The sequence below is a fragment of the Cnephaeus nilssonii genome, assembly GCF_951640355.1.
Source record: "Cnephaeus nilssonii genome assembly, chromosome: 9".
In the NCBI taxonomy this organism is placed as follows: Eukaryota; Metazoa; Chordata; class Mammalia; order Chiroptera; family Vespertilionidae; genus Cnephaeus; species Cnephaeus nilssonii.
Genome location: NC_137080.1, coordinates 10,923,303 through 10,942,075, shown reverse-complemented (window position 1 = coordinate 10,942,075; position 18,773 = coordinate 10,923,303). Strand labels below are relative to the sequence as shown.

General features: G+C 41.5%; 1 protein-coding gene across 2 annotated transcripts in view; it reads right to left on the bottom strand.

Moving 5' to 3' along the window:
* NT5DC1 (5'-nucleotidase domain containing 1) overlaps positions 1-18,773 on the bottom strand; it is a 103,078-nt gene that overhangs the window by 5,182 nt on the left and 79,123 nt on the right. For both annotated transcript variants that reach the window (XM_079780181.1, XM_079780182.1), the window contains exons 7-10: positions 5,710-5,884; positions 4,778-4,875; positions 1,694-1,812; positions 216-368 (exon numbers count right to left, since the gene is read on the bottom strand). In XM_079780181.1, the coding sequence (XP_079636307.1) occupies positions 216-368; positions 1,694-1,812; positions 4,778-4,875; positions 5,710-5,884 (545 nt within the window). The remainder of the gene's footprint in view (positions 1-215; positions 369-1,693; positions 1,813-4,777; positions 4,876-5,709; positions 5,885-18,773) is intronic.

Here is an 18,773-nt window from a genome sequence, read left to right as displayed (position 1 = left end):
CCTCAGCACCAACCAAAACATCCACGGCGCCGGGCTGGATGAAAGCGGAGGGCAGGGAACACAGACTGACCTGCGTTATCTTGGCATCATTAACAGTTAGCCACAGATCAATTATAGCACTGAGACGGCAAGACCACAACAACTGCCAACAGAGTTCATCTCTCTGGGCACCAACAAGCTCTTCCTAAGATAAGAAAGCGAAGAGGAGCCCTTACCTCATATTTCCCTTTCTTCTCTCGGGGCTCTGATTCCTCGGGCTTCCCGTCTCTGTCCCCTTTGAGCTCCTCCAGGATGAGGACTGTCTCCCAGTTACTGTAATGACGGGCTGGGAAAATGTCCGAATGCATGCTGTCACCAAAGTACACAACCTGTAAGGCAGACAGCAGGTTCTGGGTGAGGCATTCCGACTGTGAAAGCGTGGTCACGGTTTCACGGAAGGCGAAGAAAATTCCTCTGAAAGCCGCATCAACATCTTAAATTGCCTTCAACTTTCCAGGTGACCATCCACTTGGCCCCTTTGGTGCCAGGTTTGGTTTAAGAAGTTATACAATGCCCGTGCGGGTAGAAGAAAGGCAGAAAATAAGTGATTTTGTTCCATTTTGCGGAAGAAGCAAGAGTCCATACATTTACCGTTAAACCCGCCCCTAGGACTGAAGCACGGTGAGGGGTTAGCGGTGACTTGTCCCAGTGGGTTAGGTTAGCAGGAATGCGCTTCACCACCACTTTCCCAAAGAGTTCCCCGCTTCCATCTGGGCCTGCTGCAACGGAATCTCTGAGAATGGGCTTGGGCGAGTGGGCCCTGGGCAGCTCCCGGGGTATTCCAAGGCTAGACAGCCACTGATCTAGTCCACACGCTTTTCACAGACGAGAAGCCGCAGTTAAGGGAATATGAATTACAACCGCCAAGTCAGGCTGCACTGTCCACCCAATCCCTCAGGAGGTCCCAGGGACTGTGGCAACCTGGGAGCCAACGGAGCAGGGCTGTTACCCACCGCTCTCTCCTGCTCGCAGGGCTCCTGGCAAAAGTTTTTTAGATGAAAGGTCCTGCTGTTGAAAGGAGTCCCAGATTGGAGAGGGTACAGGCTGGGCTGAGGGACAACCCCCCCCCCCGTGCACGAATTTCGTGCACCGGGCCTCTAGTTTTACATATAAGACCTTTTAGGGATTGTTATCAGGATGGCACTCCTCAGGCATCCCACACCAATCCAGTGCATCCCCTCGATCTGTGGCCCCTGGCTTGGAATATTTCCTACACTCCGAGACAGATAAAACTCCTAGTCTACCTCAACAAAAAGGCTTATTTAAACAGAAGAGGTGAGAGAAGAGATTGGTAGATAAGCAAAAGCAGATTATTTCCCCACAGATAACTAAGCTAAATGTATTAGGAATCATGATTTTAGCCCAGCCGGCGAGGCTCAGTGGTTGAGCGTCGACCAATGAACCAGGAGGTCACAGTTCAATGCCTGGTCAGGGCACGTGCCCCGGTTGCAGGCTCGATCCCCAGTGTGGGATGTGCAGGAGGCAACCGATCAATGGTTCTCTCTCATCATTCATGTTTCTCTCTCTCTCCCCCTCTCCCTTCCTCTCTGAAATCAATAAAATGTGTATTTTTAAAAAATGATTCACGGTTTTAGTTTACAAAAGTTTATGTCTGCAAGTGGGCACCAAGGACCCCGCCTCCGTGAGAAAATACCTTGGGTTCGGGTTTGCCAGTCATTTTCTTCAGCAGCTCATACAGGTGGACAGCGTTCCCTTGGGAGTACCAGCCGGGCTTATCCAGAGACGGCAGAGCTTCCTGCTCCTCGTCGTTCTCTGAAAATACAGGGTGACAGTCAGGTCCTTTTTAGTCAAGTGAGAGTACCCTGCTGGGCACACCACACGCAGGCACGGCTGCGGGACGTGTATCAGAACCACTGGGGACAGGAGCTAGTGTTCAGTGAGCACCTACTGCTACCAGCACTTCACAAACACATAAATAGGTCATACTTGTGTGTGTAAAACTCTAATAAAAAAATCTGTGGGATGGAATAAGTATAGGTATAGGACAGGTATAAACTGGAACAAAATATGAAAACCCTGCAGATAAAAATTTGTTGAGTATTGAGTGATGTATTAAATATAAGTTTGTGAAGAGGGGAAAATAGTTAATTCTTTTCTAGTTTAATACAAAGAGGATTATCTGACTCATAACAGATTCTTTCTTAAAATCAAGGATTTATGTAAGACATTAAACCCACATATAAAACCATCATTAATCTCTTCCTTTCTACTAGACCAGGGTTTCTTAACCTGACACTACTGAGATCTGGGACCAGATGATTCCTTGTTTGTGGTAGTGGAGGTGCTGTCCCGTGAGCTGGAGGCTGTTTCGCAGCATCCCTGGCTTCTACCCACGAGATACCCACTAGCATCCTGCCTCCCAAGTTGTGCCTCTTCAGACGTTGCCAGATTTGCCCTGAGGAACAGAAGTTTCACAGGCAAAAACCGCTATCCTAGACCATTTCATTAGCATATATGCATATTCTAATACCTTCAGTTTTAAAAAAGAAAATATGCCTGATCTTGTCTTTCAGCTAATGCCTCCATTTGTTGACTGTCTTCACAGCTAAAATTCTAGGAAGAATTGTCTATACTCATTGGTTCCACTACCTTCGATCAACTCTTCAAGACACTGCAATCTGGTCTCTCCCTCTACGCTGCTCATCAGGACACCAGTGAGCTCCGTCTTGCCCCTCCAATGGACTGTCTCCTTTTTCAGTGGACTTTTCAGTAGCATTTGCCCTCATTGGTGACTCTCCTCCTTCCTCTCTGGCTTCTGAACACTACTCTCCTCTTCCCCCGACTGTAATCTGCTCCCAGATTGCAATCTTCTTTATCCTTCGTTAGTGTTGAAGCTTGGTCTGGGTCAGGTGTCCTCAAACTACAGCCCGCGGGCCACATGCGGGTGTTTTTGCCGTTTTGTTTTTTTACTTCAAAATAAGATATGTGCAGTGTGCATAGGAATTTGTTCATAGTTTGTTTTAAACTATAGTCCGGCCCTCCAACGGTCTGAGGGACAGTGAACTGGCCCCCTGTTTAAAAAGTTTGAGGACCCCTGGTCTGGGTCTTTTGCCTGTCCTCGTGCTCCTTATATTTGATCTCATGTAAGCCCATGGCTTTAAATACCTCTCCATGAGCTGATGGCTCCCAAATTTACACCTGAGCCCACCTCTGTTCTCTGGGACTCCAGGCTCATTTACACGATGTCCTAATTGATAGCTCCAGTTAGATAACTCCTGGGCATTTCAAATTCAATACATTGAAAGATGAGTTCTTATTTTCTTATTTTCAATACATTGAAAGATGAGTATGTATTTTCTGGCGTATAAGACGACCCCCAACTTTTCCAGTTAAAATATAGAGTTTGGGATATACCCGCCCTATAAGATGACACCCAGAATATAAGACGACCCCCGACTTTTAAGAAGATTTTCCTGGGTTAAAAAGTCGTCTTATACGCCGGAAAATACGGTAGTTGTAATCTCCACCCCACCCGAAGTTCTATATTCTCCCCCGTGGCTGCAAGTGATATCACTATGCACCCGCCTTTTCAATTCAGAAAAAAAGAAAAGTTAATAACCTGGAAGTCATTTTCAATTACTCATTTCTTTTCATCTGCTGCTTCTAAAGCATCACCAAATCCCATGTTTTCCACCTCCGAAATACATTTTAAATATACAGGGCCGGGCAAAGGTAGGTTTACAGTTGTTTGTATGGAAAATAATATAATAATAATTAACAATACAAGAATAAACTCTGTGTTTCATGGAGTCACAACTGTAAACCTACTTTTGCCCCTTCCCCCCATGCACTTCCCACCATCTCCAGGACTACTGTCTCAGACCGAACAACACAATCTCACGTGGGACACTAATTGCCTGGTCTTCCCCTCTGACCCTCCCCACACCCAATCCATTCCCCACCCAGCAGCCAAAGATGTCTCTATGTCACTCTTCAACCTCAACTCAATCGCTTCCGATTGCTCATGGAATAAAACCCAAACCCCTTCCCACCGTGTATGAGGCTGCCTGCCTCCCTAACTTCACCCCTCCCCGCCCCCCCTCCCCCATCCCTATGGCCAGGATCACAGGCCTCTTCTCTGTCACTGGCACTCAGCCAGACTTCTCCCACACTGGGCCGCTCGCTGCGTTAGTCTGTCCCACCGCCAGGAACACCGTCCTCTGCTCTCCGCATGACTCACCCTTCAGGTCCCTCCTTACAAGTCACCGTGCCTGACCTTTTCAGACAGGCCTTCCCGGGCCAGCCACGCCAGGTGGCCTCCTCAGGCGGCGCCTTCCTTCACGACCTCAGGGGTTTCCTGCTTGCTTACGTGTGTTTATGCCTCTGTCTGGTGCTCGGAGGACCTCTCAGTGCCTGACACCCCGTACTCTGAACTGAACCCGATTCCACCGTTTCTGGGCTCCTCACTGAGCAGAGAACCAAGCTGCTGCCAACTGCCTTGCCCCGAACAGGGCTTTTAAGCAGCACAGAAAGGTGCTAAGTTAAAAATACTGCATCACTGTATCTTTATTTATTTTTCCTTTTGCTTATAAAATGGTGGTATATTTCACACATGGTTTTACCTTTGTTTTTCACCTAGTATACACCGTATCCCATATCAGTATACACAAAACCTCCTAACACAGTAGTTTGCACACGGCTGTTAGCCAACAGATTATTTACTGAATAAATGAATGAACAAATCTTAAATAGGAGAATAAACTAAAACGTAACTTACCGAGTGTCCGGAAGGGTCTCTGACTTGGTAAATGGGAGAAGAAACCAGGCTTCAATGCATTTGTAATCACAATGTCAAAAAGATCGGCAAAATCATTCCTGAAAAGCAACAGAATTTATTTTAAGGAATTAGAAACTGTCTATATAAAATTGAACGTCATCTTCACCTATCTACTTGACCACACCATCATTTCTTATCTTTTGATTAACTTTTTACATGCTTTATATACATTTTAAGGTAAATCTGACACTGGAAATAAAGGGTGATTTAGCACAACACCTTGACATAAACGTAACAACACCTGAACAACACCTTGACATAAACGTAAGAATGAGCACATTAACTCTAGGTGCTAAGCTTTCTCATACTGCTCACAGTCACGGTAAGTGAATTCAATAGTTTCTAATAGCTAGAAACATTCAAAGCTACGTCTTCAGAGAGTGTTCAAAATGTGAAGAAGATACTTTATTTTGAAAATCAGTGTACTCTTATAATGTGGCAATTTTTAGATAATAACAATCATTGTTTTCAGTCTGTATTTAATACTATATTTAGGATTATTTGAAATGGCAAAGGAATGGTAGTTCTTGCTCTTGGGGGACTCCCATGTTGCACTGGGGAGACAATATTTATTCAACATTCCCAAAGACTTTTTGGGAACCATTGAATGTTGCTGGGGAAGGCACAAAGGACATGTGTTCCATCCAGATCATCAGCAAGCCATGAGCACACTAAACCCTAGGAAAGCTGCTTGCCGAAATGTACTCGAGTGTGTTGTGGATGTTGAGAGATGTTATGAGAAATAACCATTTGCCACTCAGCGTTGTTTAATGTACTGATAAGGTCGTGATGGAGCACATTTTAAAAAGCATTGGCCCAATTTGCTATCAGTATTTTATAAGACCATGAAAACAGAATGTCTCGTCACTTACCCCAGGATATGGTTGCAGAGAAGTCTACAGTAATCACTGTGAGAACTGGTGATTAATACAAGAATTTTCCCAGCATTCTTTAGCTGTCGAAGCCATTTCTTTACAGACTCGGGACAACTGTGTAAATACTTGCCTGGGTCTCTTTTTATTTCTGGAAAATATATTCCACAGTTTTCTGAAAAATAAAAATATCAAGGAGATTTTTCTTTTTTTTGACTCAGCATGTTAATCTCTCTCAAAGCTATAAATAAAACAATACAGCAGTTAGTACTGCTTCTTAAGAATACTCCTTTACTTAAAAACATAATGATGGTTGAAAATGTCAGTTGAGAATATTTTTGGCTACTTCACAAGAACTGATAAACAGGTAATACATAAAGAATTTAATCAGCATTCTCAAATCAGAAAACCTTACTGATTTGAAAATATCAACTGATATTTTTTCCTTAACTCTACTAGTACATGTGTCTAGTGCCCTCTAGTGACCAAAATGTAAATTACTATTAAAATGCTACTGTCCCATTTCCAAATGAATTTTTTAAAAACAGCATATAAATTCTGTATCTTAAAATTATTGGCTAGATTAATTTTATTAGTATCCCTTAATAAGCCTAATGGAAAGTATGCAATCGTAACAGTTTAGTTGAGAAAACTACTCTGAGGTAATAATGGGGGTTGCTTGTTTTGTTCACAAGCAGATTGAAATGAACAAACTAGACAAACCCTGTATAGATACCCAATGGTACATTATGGGTTGCTCCTACTATAAAAGATCATTGACTGTTGCTGGGGAAAATACGTCCATCTCCTTGAAACTTCAAATCATTGAAGTAATAGGCACTATATTATACAAATAGACATCCATTTTTTCCTAAAATTTATTTTTATTAATTGGCATATAACATGCAAGTTTAAGGTGCACAACATGTTGACTTGCTACATTTATATATTGCAATATGATTGTCACCTAAGGTTAGCTAACACCTCTATCATGTTATATATTTACTAGAGGCCTGATGCATGAAAATTCGTGCAAGAGTAGGCCTTCCTTCCCCCGGCTGCCGGCACTGGCTTCCCTCCAGCACCCGGGACCCAGGCTTCCCTCCTCCGGCGGTGGGCAGGCACCCGGGACCCGGGCTGGCTTCCCTCCGGCCCCAGCTTCGTCAGGAAGGACGTCCGGAATGACGTCCAGAAGACATCTGGTCTAATTAGCATATTATCCTTTTATTATTATAGATTTTGTGATGGAAACAATAAAGATCTAGTCTCTTAGCAATTTTTAAGTTCACAACACAGTGTTGTTGCTATAATATCCTCATCTTTTTACTGAACTAAATCAAGCTGTTGAACCAACAGAAGAGTTAGGTTAATCATACTATAATTAAATTATCTCCCCAAAGAGATTGTAAAGTTCTAAAGGGAGGGTGTGTATCTTTCTTCTTGGCACAGAGCAGGCATTCAGTGAATACCTAACTTAGTGTAGGGATATTTATGTTTATTTACATTCAAAGTAATAGTAATACGGTTTGTAACATATAACCTGTGAAGACAAAAACATTGCCCTATCAAAGTCATCCTATCTAAAGTACCTTCTTTTTTTTAAATCCCATAATAAAAACACATCATGTTTAATTATATTATGATACTGATAGATTAACACTGACTGCACAAGACAGGGAATTTTGACCTAAGGTGGAAAGAAAGGAATGGTCTTGTTTGTTTTCAACTCACAAAGTACTCCGTGTTTTCAGTTAACCTCAAAGGAATTCTCTTTCACTGCCATTTTATGTAACTCGTTTTCCTGGCCTTTCCACCCCTCTAATATCCTTAGATGCTGATATTTTCTGCAAACAGATGGGATTAAAAGTAAAACTTAAAAATATTTTTATTTATTGAAGAGAGAGAAAGAGAGAAGATGTCAATTTGTTGTTCTACTTATTTATGCATTCATTGGTTGTATGTGCCCTGATCGGGGATCGAACCCCACAACCTTGGCATATTAGGACAATGCTCTGACCAACTGAGCTAACCAGATAGGGCCAAAAGTAAAATTTTTAAAAAGCTAGTTCTAAAGAGTAAAAGTTTAACTCTCCATTAAAAACTGATTAATATGGAGTCATGGAAATAAACAGCAAAATGTTGCAACAATCTGATACGCACATAAAATGGCCTGCATATATCAAACGTAATTTTGGATTTAGAGATCTCTTTTGGTTAAAAAAAATTAAAAAGTATAACTTGAATATTAAAAATACCTTTTAATTTAACAGACATTTGTGCCATATAACTATTTCTATCATCACAGAATAAGTAACCATTTTTCCTTGTTAACTGTATCACTACTATTTGTGTGATCTGTGGCTGGAGTTTTCAAAGCTGCTGTCCAAGGCGATTACAGATGTTGGGATGCTAACACCTCTACCCTCAGCCTCCAGTTAAGGTCTGTGGCTGTTTCCAGGGCAGAACATCATTTAGTAGAGACTGAAACACTAGCAACCTTTACAAGTTACAGAAGAGCATGTTAGTGAACAGCTAAAATGTTTAGCTATGAACTAAATGTATTTGCTGTAAGGAACAGTATTTGTGAAATATACAATTTTTTTGGCCAAGAGATACTGAAATATGCTTTGAGGGATAAAAGAAATAAACAATAGATTAAGCATGTTCTGAATTTCTTTGGTTTATTTATAGGAGGCAAAAGATAAAACTGAAATTTAATATTAAAACAAGTATTTTCTATTTATAATCCCTATATGGTTTGGTTTAATCTACTATATTTATAAATGAAGAAATCTAGAATACCTAGGTTGAGTAAAGTGAAAGAAACAATTATTGTGAAGATTTGACAAAACAAAGGGTTTTTGCTTAAGGTAGCAAGTTAATAGAGAAGTAACAACGTCTGTTTACTTTCTCGGCCGTGAACGCCTATCTCTGGCGATAAGGATGCCTTCTATCCTCTTGGGATAGGGAGGATACATTCACATGGGAGATTTACTTCCTGCTTTTGGGGGACCAAGGACAGTCACAGTGTTCTTGCACTGGCTGCTTCTCAAGTAACTGTAATTCAAGATAATCAATATGTCAAAATGACATGTTTGGGTCTGCCTGCCCTGAACCCCATCACCTCCAAAGAATAACTCAAAGGTTTCTATCATGTATACATTTACAGAATGCAAATACATATATAGCTTATGTTCAGTATCATAGCTGAACAATTCCAAACATTTTAATGATTTTAATATTTAATTTTATAAATGGATTATTTATAACTAGAGGCCCGGTGCACAAAATTCGTGCACTCAGGGGGGGGGGAGCTGTCCCTCAGCCCGGCCTGTGCCCTCTCGCAGTCCGGGACCCCTCAGTTGGACATCCTTAGCGCTGCCGCAGAGGCGGTAGAGGCTCCCGTCACCACTGCTGCATTTGCCAGCCATGAGCCTGGCTTCTGGCTGAGTGGCACTCCCCCTGTGGGAGTGCACTGACCACCAGGGGGAAGCTCCTGCATTGAGCGTCTGCCCCCTGGTGGTCAGTGCATGTCCTAGTGAGCGGTTGAGTGGCCTTAGCATATCATTAGCATATTACGCTTTGATTGGTTGAACAGCCGACCAGATGACCGAACACTTAGCATATTAGGCTTTTTTATATAGAATTATCTTTACTTGTAATAATAACTGACATACTTTAAGTGATTATTTTTGCCAAACACAATTTTAAGATTATTAATGTATTTACTTATAACAACCATGTGAGATAGGTCCTATAGCGTTTCCATTTTGCAGATGAGGAAACTGAGTTACAGAGAGGCTAAGGAACTTGCCCAAGTCGCAGAGCTAGAATGTAGCCAGTCTGCCTCTCTGGTGATATGGCATTTGAGTACTCTGTAACTCCAACAATACCATAAATTCTTACTTTTTTATTTTCTTGGATAGTATCATAGTTCAGAGGCTATGGGGTTGATTGGAACTTGAATAAGTGGAATTTGGCAATTTGAACAAATCAAATTAGATTTCTGCAGAGGAAAAAAGTGGCTATTAATTTGCAATCTGTCTAATTATAGTCACAGCACCTAGAACTGGAAGGGGCCTTAGAAATCATCTACTTCAAACCTGTCCTGTTAAAGACAAATTAATAGAGACCACAGATTTTGCTTAAAATGACAGTTGGTAACAAGCTTCGGAAATGAACTGAGGGCTCAAGAATCCTAGTCCACTAAACCTTATGTAACCATATCACTTCCGTGTCCAAATCTATGTGTTTTAGGTCTAAGTTACCTGGTGATCCAGAATCTGTTAAAGAAAAATAACGTTTTCATAAGTCAAATGCTTCAAATGGTATGCGTGCTTTGCTCTGTAATTACTGAATTATGTGCTCTTCCTCAGAATTCCTAGACATTCTTAGTAGCCAATGAACTGATGTTATATCTATGCTATTATCTGGGAACTGAGATTTTATATTGAGATGGGGAAAAAAACCTAAAATACATGTCTTACATTAAGGAAAAAAATAAATATCTTCTTGGAAGGCTCTGTCCTTGCTTTGCTGCTTAGGAATGTTTGCAACTCATCACAGGGTTGTTCTCTGTGGAGCCCTCCCCCTTCTCCAGCCAGGCCTCCTCTGGACATCAATGCGCTACAAGGTACTAAGGACTTGCAGTGAGCGTGTTTATGCATTTTTTCTTTCTCCAGAGACTGTGAGATCTTTCAGGAAAGGAACTGTCTTTACATTCATATTTCTATTCTTGATGTCAGGCAAACAGCAGAGGATTGATAATTGTAGAAGTGTATGTGTGTGTGAAGGGAGAGCTACCAGACAAAGACTGACCCAGGTGATCATCATAAAGAGCAGAGGTTGGCAAACCACAGGCCGCCAGCTAAGGAAGGTTTTACCCTTTTAAATGGTTATATAAGTATCTGTATAAAGCCTATGACCTTTACAATCTGGTCCTTTAAGAAAAAGCTTGCCTATTCCTGATATAAATACAATATTTCTAATATTGGGCCAGTAAGAATAAATAAATTATAAATCAGTATTAGAAAGTGCCAAGCCCTGGCTGGTGTGACTCAGTTGATTGGGTTTCGTCCCATGCACCGAAAGGCTGCTCTTGGCATATGTCCGGGTTGGGGGCATGCAGGAGGCAGTCGATTGATGTTTCACTCTCATGTCAATGTCTCTCTCTCTCTCTCTCTCTCTCTCTCTATCTCTCTCTCTCTCTCTCTCTCCCCCCACTTCCTCTCTCTCTAAAAATCAATTTTAAAAAACCTTAAAAATATAAAAAAAATAAAAGATTGATTTTAGAGACTTTGTTTAAAGGTTATGAAGCCTCTCAGCAGAATGAATATTATAAAATCATTGTGATAAAACTGCCTTCTGAAAGATGCTATAAATACCTTTGTGTATTGATTCACCACAGTGGAGCCCCAGGCAAGATGTACTTGGCCCTCTGCTATTCTCTGGCCTGGGTCCTCTAACTGTCTATTCTACTGAGCCAGAAGAGGGCTCCCTTCACTCTGCCATTTTGTTCAAACAAATCTGAATCTGCCTTTGACATTGCCTTCATGACTCTGGTACACTTTATTTTCAGTCTCTGAATTAAATGTCTTCAGGTTCATCTGATCTGTTTACTAATAGAGCAAGAGTAGGGGCCACAGTAGGACAGTGCACGCCTTGGGCTGAATGCTAACAGCTGGTAGTATTTTCCCTTGTTAATGTCAGAGGAAGCAGAAAGATCCAAGAAATGCACATGATGACACGGTGACATCATCAGAAGGACCTACAGAGCTTGTAGCCTGGGATGAATAGAGGCACTGTAACCGCAGACCAGCCCCACCAGTCCTATCCTGTTGGATGAGGTGCTGAGTTGTTTTTAGAGATAAAAGACCTAAACCACAAGCCATGCAGCCGAAGCAAGCCCAGAGGAGAGAACTCTGGCCTCCAGCTGCACCCAGAACCAAAGTCCCCTCTCCCACAACCCCGGATACAAAGCGCCAGGACATAACTGGAACTTCAACACCAGAACCTGTTCAGAAGTCAAGGGTCCGTTGTCCAGGAAGACCTGGTGTTGGCGTGCCTTTACCGTACATGGCCAAGCTCCAAGGTTTTCCAACTTATACTTGTCCCACACCAGCACTCCCCATACCCATTCCCCCAGCCCCTTCAAAGCCCTTGGCCTGATCCAGCTAGCAAGATGGATCTGAGGCACCACTAGGTCTCCTGTGTTCTCAGTTGGCGCCTTCTGAATCAATAAACCTTTCCCAGCTCGAGTTTTGGCCTTTCAAAGCATCAGGTGCACGAACTTTGGTTCAGTCAAAGCACTACAGCCTAAATGCAGCTTTACAAATTAGCTGCTAAGAAACGGGACTGTTTTTCTTGGGAAGGCAAATTCAAGATGCCTCTGGGTAAAACCTGGGACAAGTTTTAGAGGCTAGCTTCAAAGAAATAAACGGAGTTTCGTCTCAAATAGTTTTTACATGTATTTGCCAGGGACAAAACCATCTTGGAAGGTTTTGTTTTCACCAGAGGAAGTCGGCCCACTGATTATCCAGCCTCCAAACCTCCCTCTCACCTCCTCCAAAAGAAAGAAACTGGAAAAAATTAGGAGAACTAAAACGGGATAGCTTGGGGCAAAACAGGCTCAGTGATGTGCCAATGATTATTCTTTAAAAAAAAAAATGTTATGGCTGACTTCTCTAGCTCGGAGGCACAGAGACCAGAAACAATAACAGGAACAAAGGAGTTATAAGCTAGACATTAGGGTTCATTTACTACAAGGAAACTTGCCTCCCACTGAGGACTCAAGCGCTCATTTATTTAACAATTCTTCAACAAACAAAAATGCGGAAACAGACCTTTCACTGTTTCTTCTAAGCTGGTTTTTCTTCTGGAGCATGTATCCCAACAGAATGTCAGACAGTATTTTGTATACACATACTATGCTAAGTTCAGCTCCTAAATGAACATGACTGGACATGATCAGTCATGGGAACCTCATCCTCATTCTACAATAATCTTTTTTAATAATATATATATATATATTTTATTGATTTTTTTTTACAGAGAGGAAGGGAGAGGGATAGAGAGTTAGAAACATCAATGAGAGAAAAAGATGAGAGAGAAACATCGATGAGCTGCCTCCTGCACACCCCCTACTGGGGATGTGCCTGCAACCAAGGTACATGCCCTTGACTGGAATCGAACCTGGGACCCTTCAGTCCGCAGGCCTACGCTCTATCCACTGAGCCAAACCGGTTAGGGCCCACTTTTTCTTCTTTTATCTCTCCTTTCAATATGCCAACTATGTTCTAGTGCACATACTACAATTCTTACTCATCAATTTTTCCTATAGTTTATTGATTACCGTATTTTCCGGCATATAAGACGACTGGGCATATAGAAGATTTTCCTGGGTTAAAAAGTCGTCTTATACGCCGGAAAATACGGTATATAACAGATTTTTATCGTTCACTTTGTGCCATTATAGTGGTTAGCACTACACTGATCAGATTCTAGGTACACAGAATACATTCAATAAAGGTAATATAATGAAAATTTCTCTTAAGGAGGTTAAATATACTCACTTGAAATCTTAGTATAGAGCACTATGTGGTTTAACGAAATAAACATTTATTTATTTTTGCTGCAAAAAGCTTTATTGTTTCATTTGGCCCAATGCATGGGAGAGGGCTTCACGGTGACTAAAAGAATGGCTAGTAGTTTTGGGGAGAGGCTCAGGCAAAAGCCAGACACATGGGGAATGCAGAGGGGCCCCTCGAGGCCTCTGGGCTCCAAAGGCTGCTAGTGGTGCTTGAGGGCGAGCCTTTAAGAAGAGATATTGCTAGCCCAGCCTGGGACCGGCCAGCCTGCGGAGGAGAGTCAGGTGTCGCCCATCTTCTTGATGAGTTTCACCTCCTCACCCCGGAAGTGGTTCTGCAGGAAGTCCCAGAGCTGAGGGTCTGTGTGAGTAGAACTCAGGGCCTGCAGCTCCACAAGGGCCTGGCTCAGGTCCCTCTCCAGGGCCAGGGCGGCTCCCATGGTGCCCTGAGTTTTGCCCACTCACCTAGGGGAGGCTTCAGCACATCCTAGAAGAGAATGCGGCCACCGCGCTGGTTTTGCAACTTTAAGAGATGCTCAGATCTCTCCCGCCGTCAACTCCCAGAATCAGTGGCCCACGCCCTCGAGAGCCACATCATCGAGGTGGAAATAGAAGCCCAGAGAGAGGTGGGTGTGGGAGGCCCGCAGAGGCAGGATGGCCAGGCGGTTGACCGCAGCCTCCCCCTCAGTGGAATAACTGATGAATCTGGGAGCTCATGGTTGTTCGGCAATAGGAGATATGGCAGAAAAGAAACCGGTGTGCTGGCTGGTCCCGGAGGTGGTTCTGAAGGTGGTGACTGGATAAGACGTAGGAGAGTGGCCGGAGGCTGGAAGGAGGGGAGTCCCCGGGTTTGTCCCGTCCGAGCACTGTTGAAGCACGAGACAGATCGGGACCGCCAAGGGCGCTGCCAATAAACCATCTCTTCTGTAGTCAAAGGTAAACTTTATTTCTGCTTAATCCAAACGAGGCCTACTTATCCTAAGTTTGAATTAAATGGAATCTCAAGGCTGAAGTATTACAAGCAATGGTGTAAATCTGAATGTTGGTGTATATTTGGTGTATATCTTCAGTCTTTCAGAAGAAAGCACAACAAATCTGCTATAAGCAGAACCCAGGACTAGTTATTAACACAGAGATCCCACAAGTTTCCAGAAGACCCGAATAAAACAACACTGTAATAATCAGACTATTTACTGATAAAAAATTATAGTCTGCCTTTCTTTTGACCTAGGGAAAAAATCTGTTAAGAAAGCACATGACATAAGTGATCAGACTATTTCTTTTTGAAAGGAAAGGAGGTGTCGACATAAACCCAGAGGACCCACACGCCTGGAATTACTCAATAACTAAGGAAACATTCAAAATTCAATTTAAATGAGGCAAATATTTTACTCACAGTGTTTGGCAAATATTAGCAATACACACTAAACGAGCTATGTGTACTCAATGAAGAAAAATGTGAATGAAAAGGAAATTGCACTAGGCCTCATAGATGACCAATAACTGTCCAACTTATCTGGAAACTGACAAAGGAAATGTTTTTCCTTCCAGATAAGAACTCCATTTAAGACTTCAAAAGGAATTTAATCTAAATGTCTCATGCCAGCGAATTAAATCATTATAGAACAGAGGAGATGGGAAGGGAGGAAGGAATTCATGACTTGCAGATGACTTCATTAAGTAATGGCTATTGCTATTAAGGAGAGAGGCTATTCCATTCCTATTTAAAATCTTCAAAGGACAGAGCAGTTCTATAAGCAGCAGACACACATGTATCAGCTCATTACAGGACGTGGTCCTGGGCGGTCCTGGGTGGTCCTGTATCCAAACTGGGCAGCTCTGATTCAAGACTCGGTTGTACAATTTACTTGTGCAACTCCGGGGATGCAAGGCTGGTACTATATTCACAGATCAATAAATGTGACACATCACATAAACAAAATGAAGGATAAAAATCACATTATCGTATCGATAGATGCAGAAAAAGCATTTGACAAAACCCAGCACCCATTTTTGACAAAAACTCTCAGCAAAGTGGGAATAGAGGGAACATACCTCAACATAATAAAGGCCATATATGACAAACCTACAGCCAGCATCATACTCAATGGACAAAAACTAAAAGTGTTTCCCTTAAGAACAGGAACAAGACAGGATGCCCACTTTCACCACTCTTATTCAACATAGCACTGGAAGTCCTAGCCACAGTGATCAGACAGAAGAAAAAATAATAATAATAGGCATCCAAATTGAAAAGGAGGAAGTAAAACTGTCATTTTCACAGGTGACATATTGTACATGGAAATCCCTCAAGACTCCACCAAAAAACTACTACATTTAATAAAGGAATCTGGCCAAGTAGCAGGATACAAAATTAATCGAGCCTTACATTTAAGTCTTTAACCCATTCTGAATTTATTCTTGTATAAGGTGTAAGAAGGTGGTCTAGTTTCATTTTTTTTGCATTTATCCCAATACCAATTATTGAATAAACTGTCTTTACCCCATTGCATATTCTTGCATCCTTTGTCATATATGAATTGAACACGCAGGCTATATATCATTTTTTTTTTTTCAGAGCACTGGGAAGAGAACCGTAGGGACCAAAACACCCCATCTCCTCACTGTGCAGATCGGAAAACGAGGTCCTGAGAAGGTTAACAATGAGGGGAAAAAGCATGATGGAATACAAATCCTACTCTACAGATTCTTTTGTTTCATATTTCTTACTGTCTACTTCAATTAACCTTATTATCTCCTTTACTAAGGTATTTTAGAGACTTTTTGTAAAGATATGGGAATGCAATTAGCAAAAAAACAAACAAACAAGCAAACACAAAAAAACCCAAGCAAACAAAAAACACACTTTAATGCCTCCTACAAATATAAAATCAGAACAAAGATGGAAATACAAATCGCTGGCTTAAGAAATATGCAGAATCACTGGATGGCTTTTACCCCCTAATTTATTACACATATTCAAGGAACACCACCTGGAAACCAGATTCAGCAAGCCCGTGCCCTCTGTACAGCTGGGTGGAGGTTGCTGGGCTCCAGAGAAAGGAGCCCCTCACCCAGCAAATTTCAACCCAGATTACAAGGAAATCATCTTCCCGTAGCAAAATGTCATTTTTATTTTTATTTATTTATTTTTAAAAATAATTTTCTAGTATCCTTGCCAGATCTTCTTCTTTTTTTTTTATTATTCTTTTTAAAAATATATATTTTATTGATTTTTTACAGAGAGGAAGGGAGAGAGGGATAGAGAGCTAGAAACATCGATGAGAGAGAAACATTGATCATCTGCCTCTTGCACATCTCCTACTGGGGATGTGCCCGCAACCAAGGTATATGCCCTTGACCAGAATCGAACCTGGGACCTTTCAGCCCACAGGCTGACGCTCTATCCACTGAGCCAAACCAGTCAGGGCTAAAATGTCATTTTTAAATGATCTTGTAATTACCCAAGTAATGCAAGTAAATATCCTTTTGCAGATTTGAAACACTGCAGAAAAGTCAGGCTTCTCTGAATACCACTCCTAAAATCTGGTCCCTTCCCTTTGTCTACCCTTTGCAGGGGGTGGGGAACCTTTTTCTGCCAAGGGCCATTTGGATATTTCTCACATCATTCGAGGGCTGTCCAAAATTATCAATTTAAAAAATGAGCCTGCTATATTTGGCCAAACATTTAATTAACTCACCCCTAATGCCCTGGCAGGGCCAGACCAAATGATTTCATGGGCCTTATAGGGCCCGGGGGCCAGACAGTTTCCACCCCTGCTTTAGGGTATTATCGTTGTCATTTTGGTCTATATCTTTCCAGGTAAGTTTTTGTAGATGTACAAATACTCATGTGTATTTTACATTGTGGTGTAAACCTTTCCAATAAGTTTTTATGGACTTTCACATACGCATACACATTTTACAATACAAATTTTCTGCAGTTTGCTTTGTCCACTCAAACACATGATTTGGAGACCTAGCCATGCACTTACAGATGCATGCAACCAGTAATTTCTACATTCCATGCATAGTTCTAGTTGCCGGAGACACGGGAATGAGCAAAAGCAAATTTCCTGCCCTCAGAGAGCTTACAGTCCACAGCTGCTTCATTCCTTTTGATCATGGCATAGGAAGCCAATGCATGCATGTACCACAGATGACTACGTCAGTCCTTTACTGATGAGTTTTTTTCCATGCTTATAAATTTAGGGGTAAACATCGTTGTGCAAGATTCCTTGTGTACATATGAGTATTTCTCTAGAACTTATACCTACAGTTGAGACTGCTGGGCTATTGCATATGCACATTTCTAATTTTAGTAGGTACACTGCATTCCCTTCCAGAATGATAAAACATTTTAGCAGCATGTATGTGCATGCCCTTGCCTCACACTCTCACTAGAACCTATTTTCAGCCTTAATTTTTGCCAATCCAGTAGGTGAAAAATGGGCATCTCATATTTTTATCTTGCTTTCCCTGACTGCTAATAAAGTAGAGCATCCTTTTGTATCTTTATTAGTCACCATCTATCATTCCTTTCACATTTCTATAATATACAAGAGTGGGAATGAAACACTCACAAAAAAATGTTTGTTGGATTCAACAGAGTGAATTGAGGTCTATTTATGTCAAATTATTATAAAAATTCAACAAACACACTCTGAGAGTACTTGGAAAATTCCAACATTATTAACTCCTCAAGTATTTCTTACCCCACCCAAAGCCTTCAGGGCCTCAGCAGTGCATCATGCTCTCTTACCCAACTGTTTCCCTGCAGGACCAAGTTGCAAATTATATTGCCAAAAATGAACTGGGCCAAAGGCACTGTCTTCAAGGTGTTTTATGGACAGGTCTGTGGAAAGTTGGAGGTGGGTACATTTGATGATCACTGTGTGTGTGTGTGTGTGTGTATACAGGGGTGCTTGTGTTCTAAAACTGTTATGCCAGCCTCTTCTGGCTCTTTGTAAAAGCTAAGTTATGATGATCGTAAGAGATGTTAAGTGGTTCCCTCCCCACTCATATCAAGTATTGGTGAGGATCCTAAAAATATAAACTATCTGGAACATTCCTAAACTCTGTAAGCACTTTGGAAAACTGCTTAACACTATCTACCAAAACTGAACACACACACTTACCTTGTAATGTAGTAATTCTAATTTCAGATATGTATCTAAGAGGAACATGTAAATAATGTTTATAAAATATTATTGGTAACAGTCCCCAATTTAAATTTATGTAAATGTCTATCAGTTATAGAATGGATAAGTAAATTGTGGCATAGCCATACAGAGTAGGGCAAAAGTAGTTTATATGGAAAATATAATAACAAATAATATAGGAATAAAATGTGTTTCACATACTCACAACTGTTAACCTACTTTTGCCCCACCCTGAACAATGGTATACTATACAGTAGTGAAAATGATTGACTTACTGTTATATTCAACAAGAGGAATGAATTATACCAACAAAATAT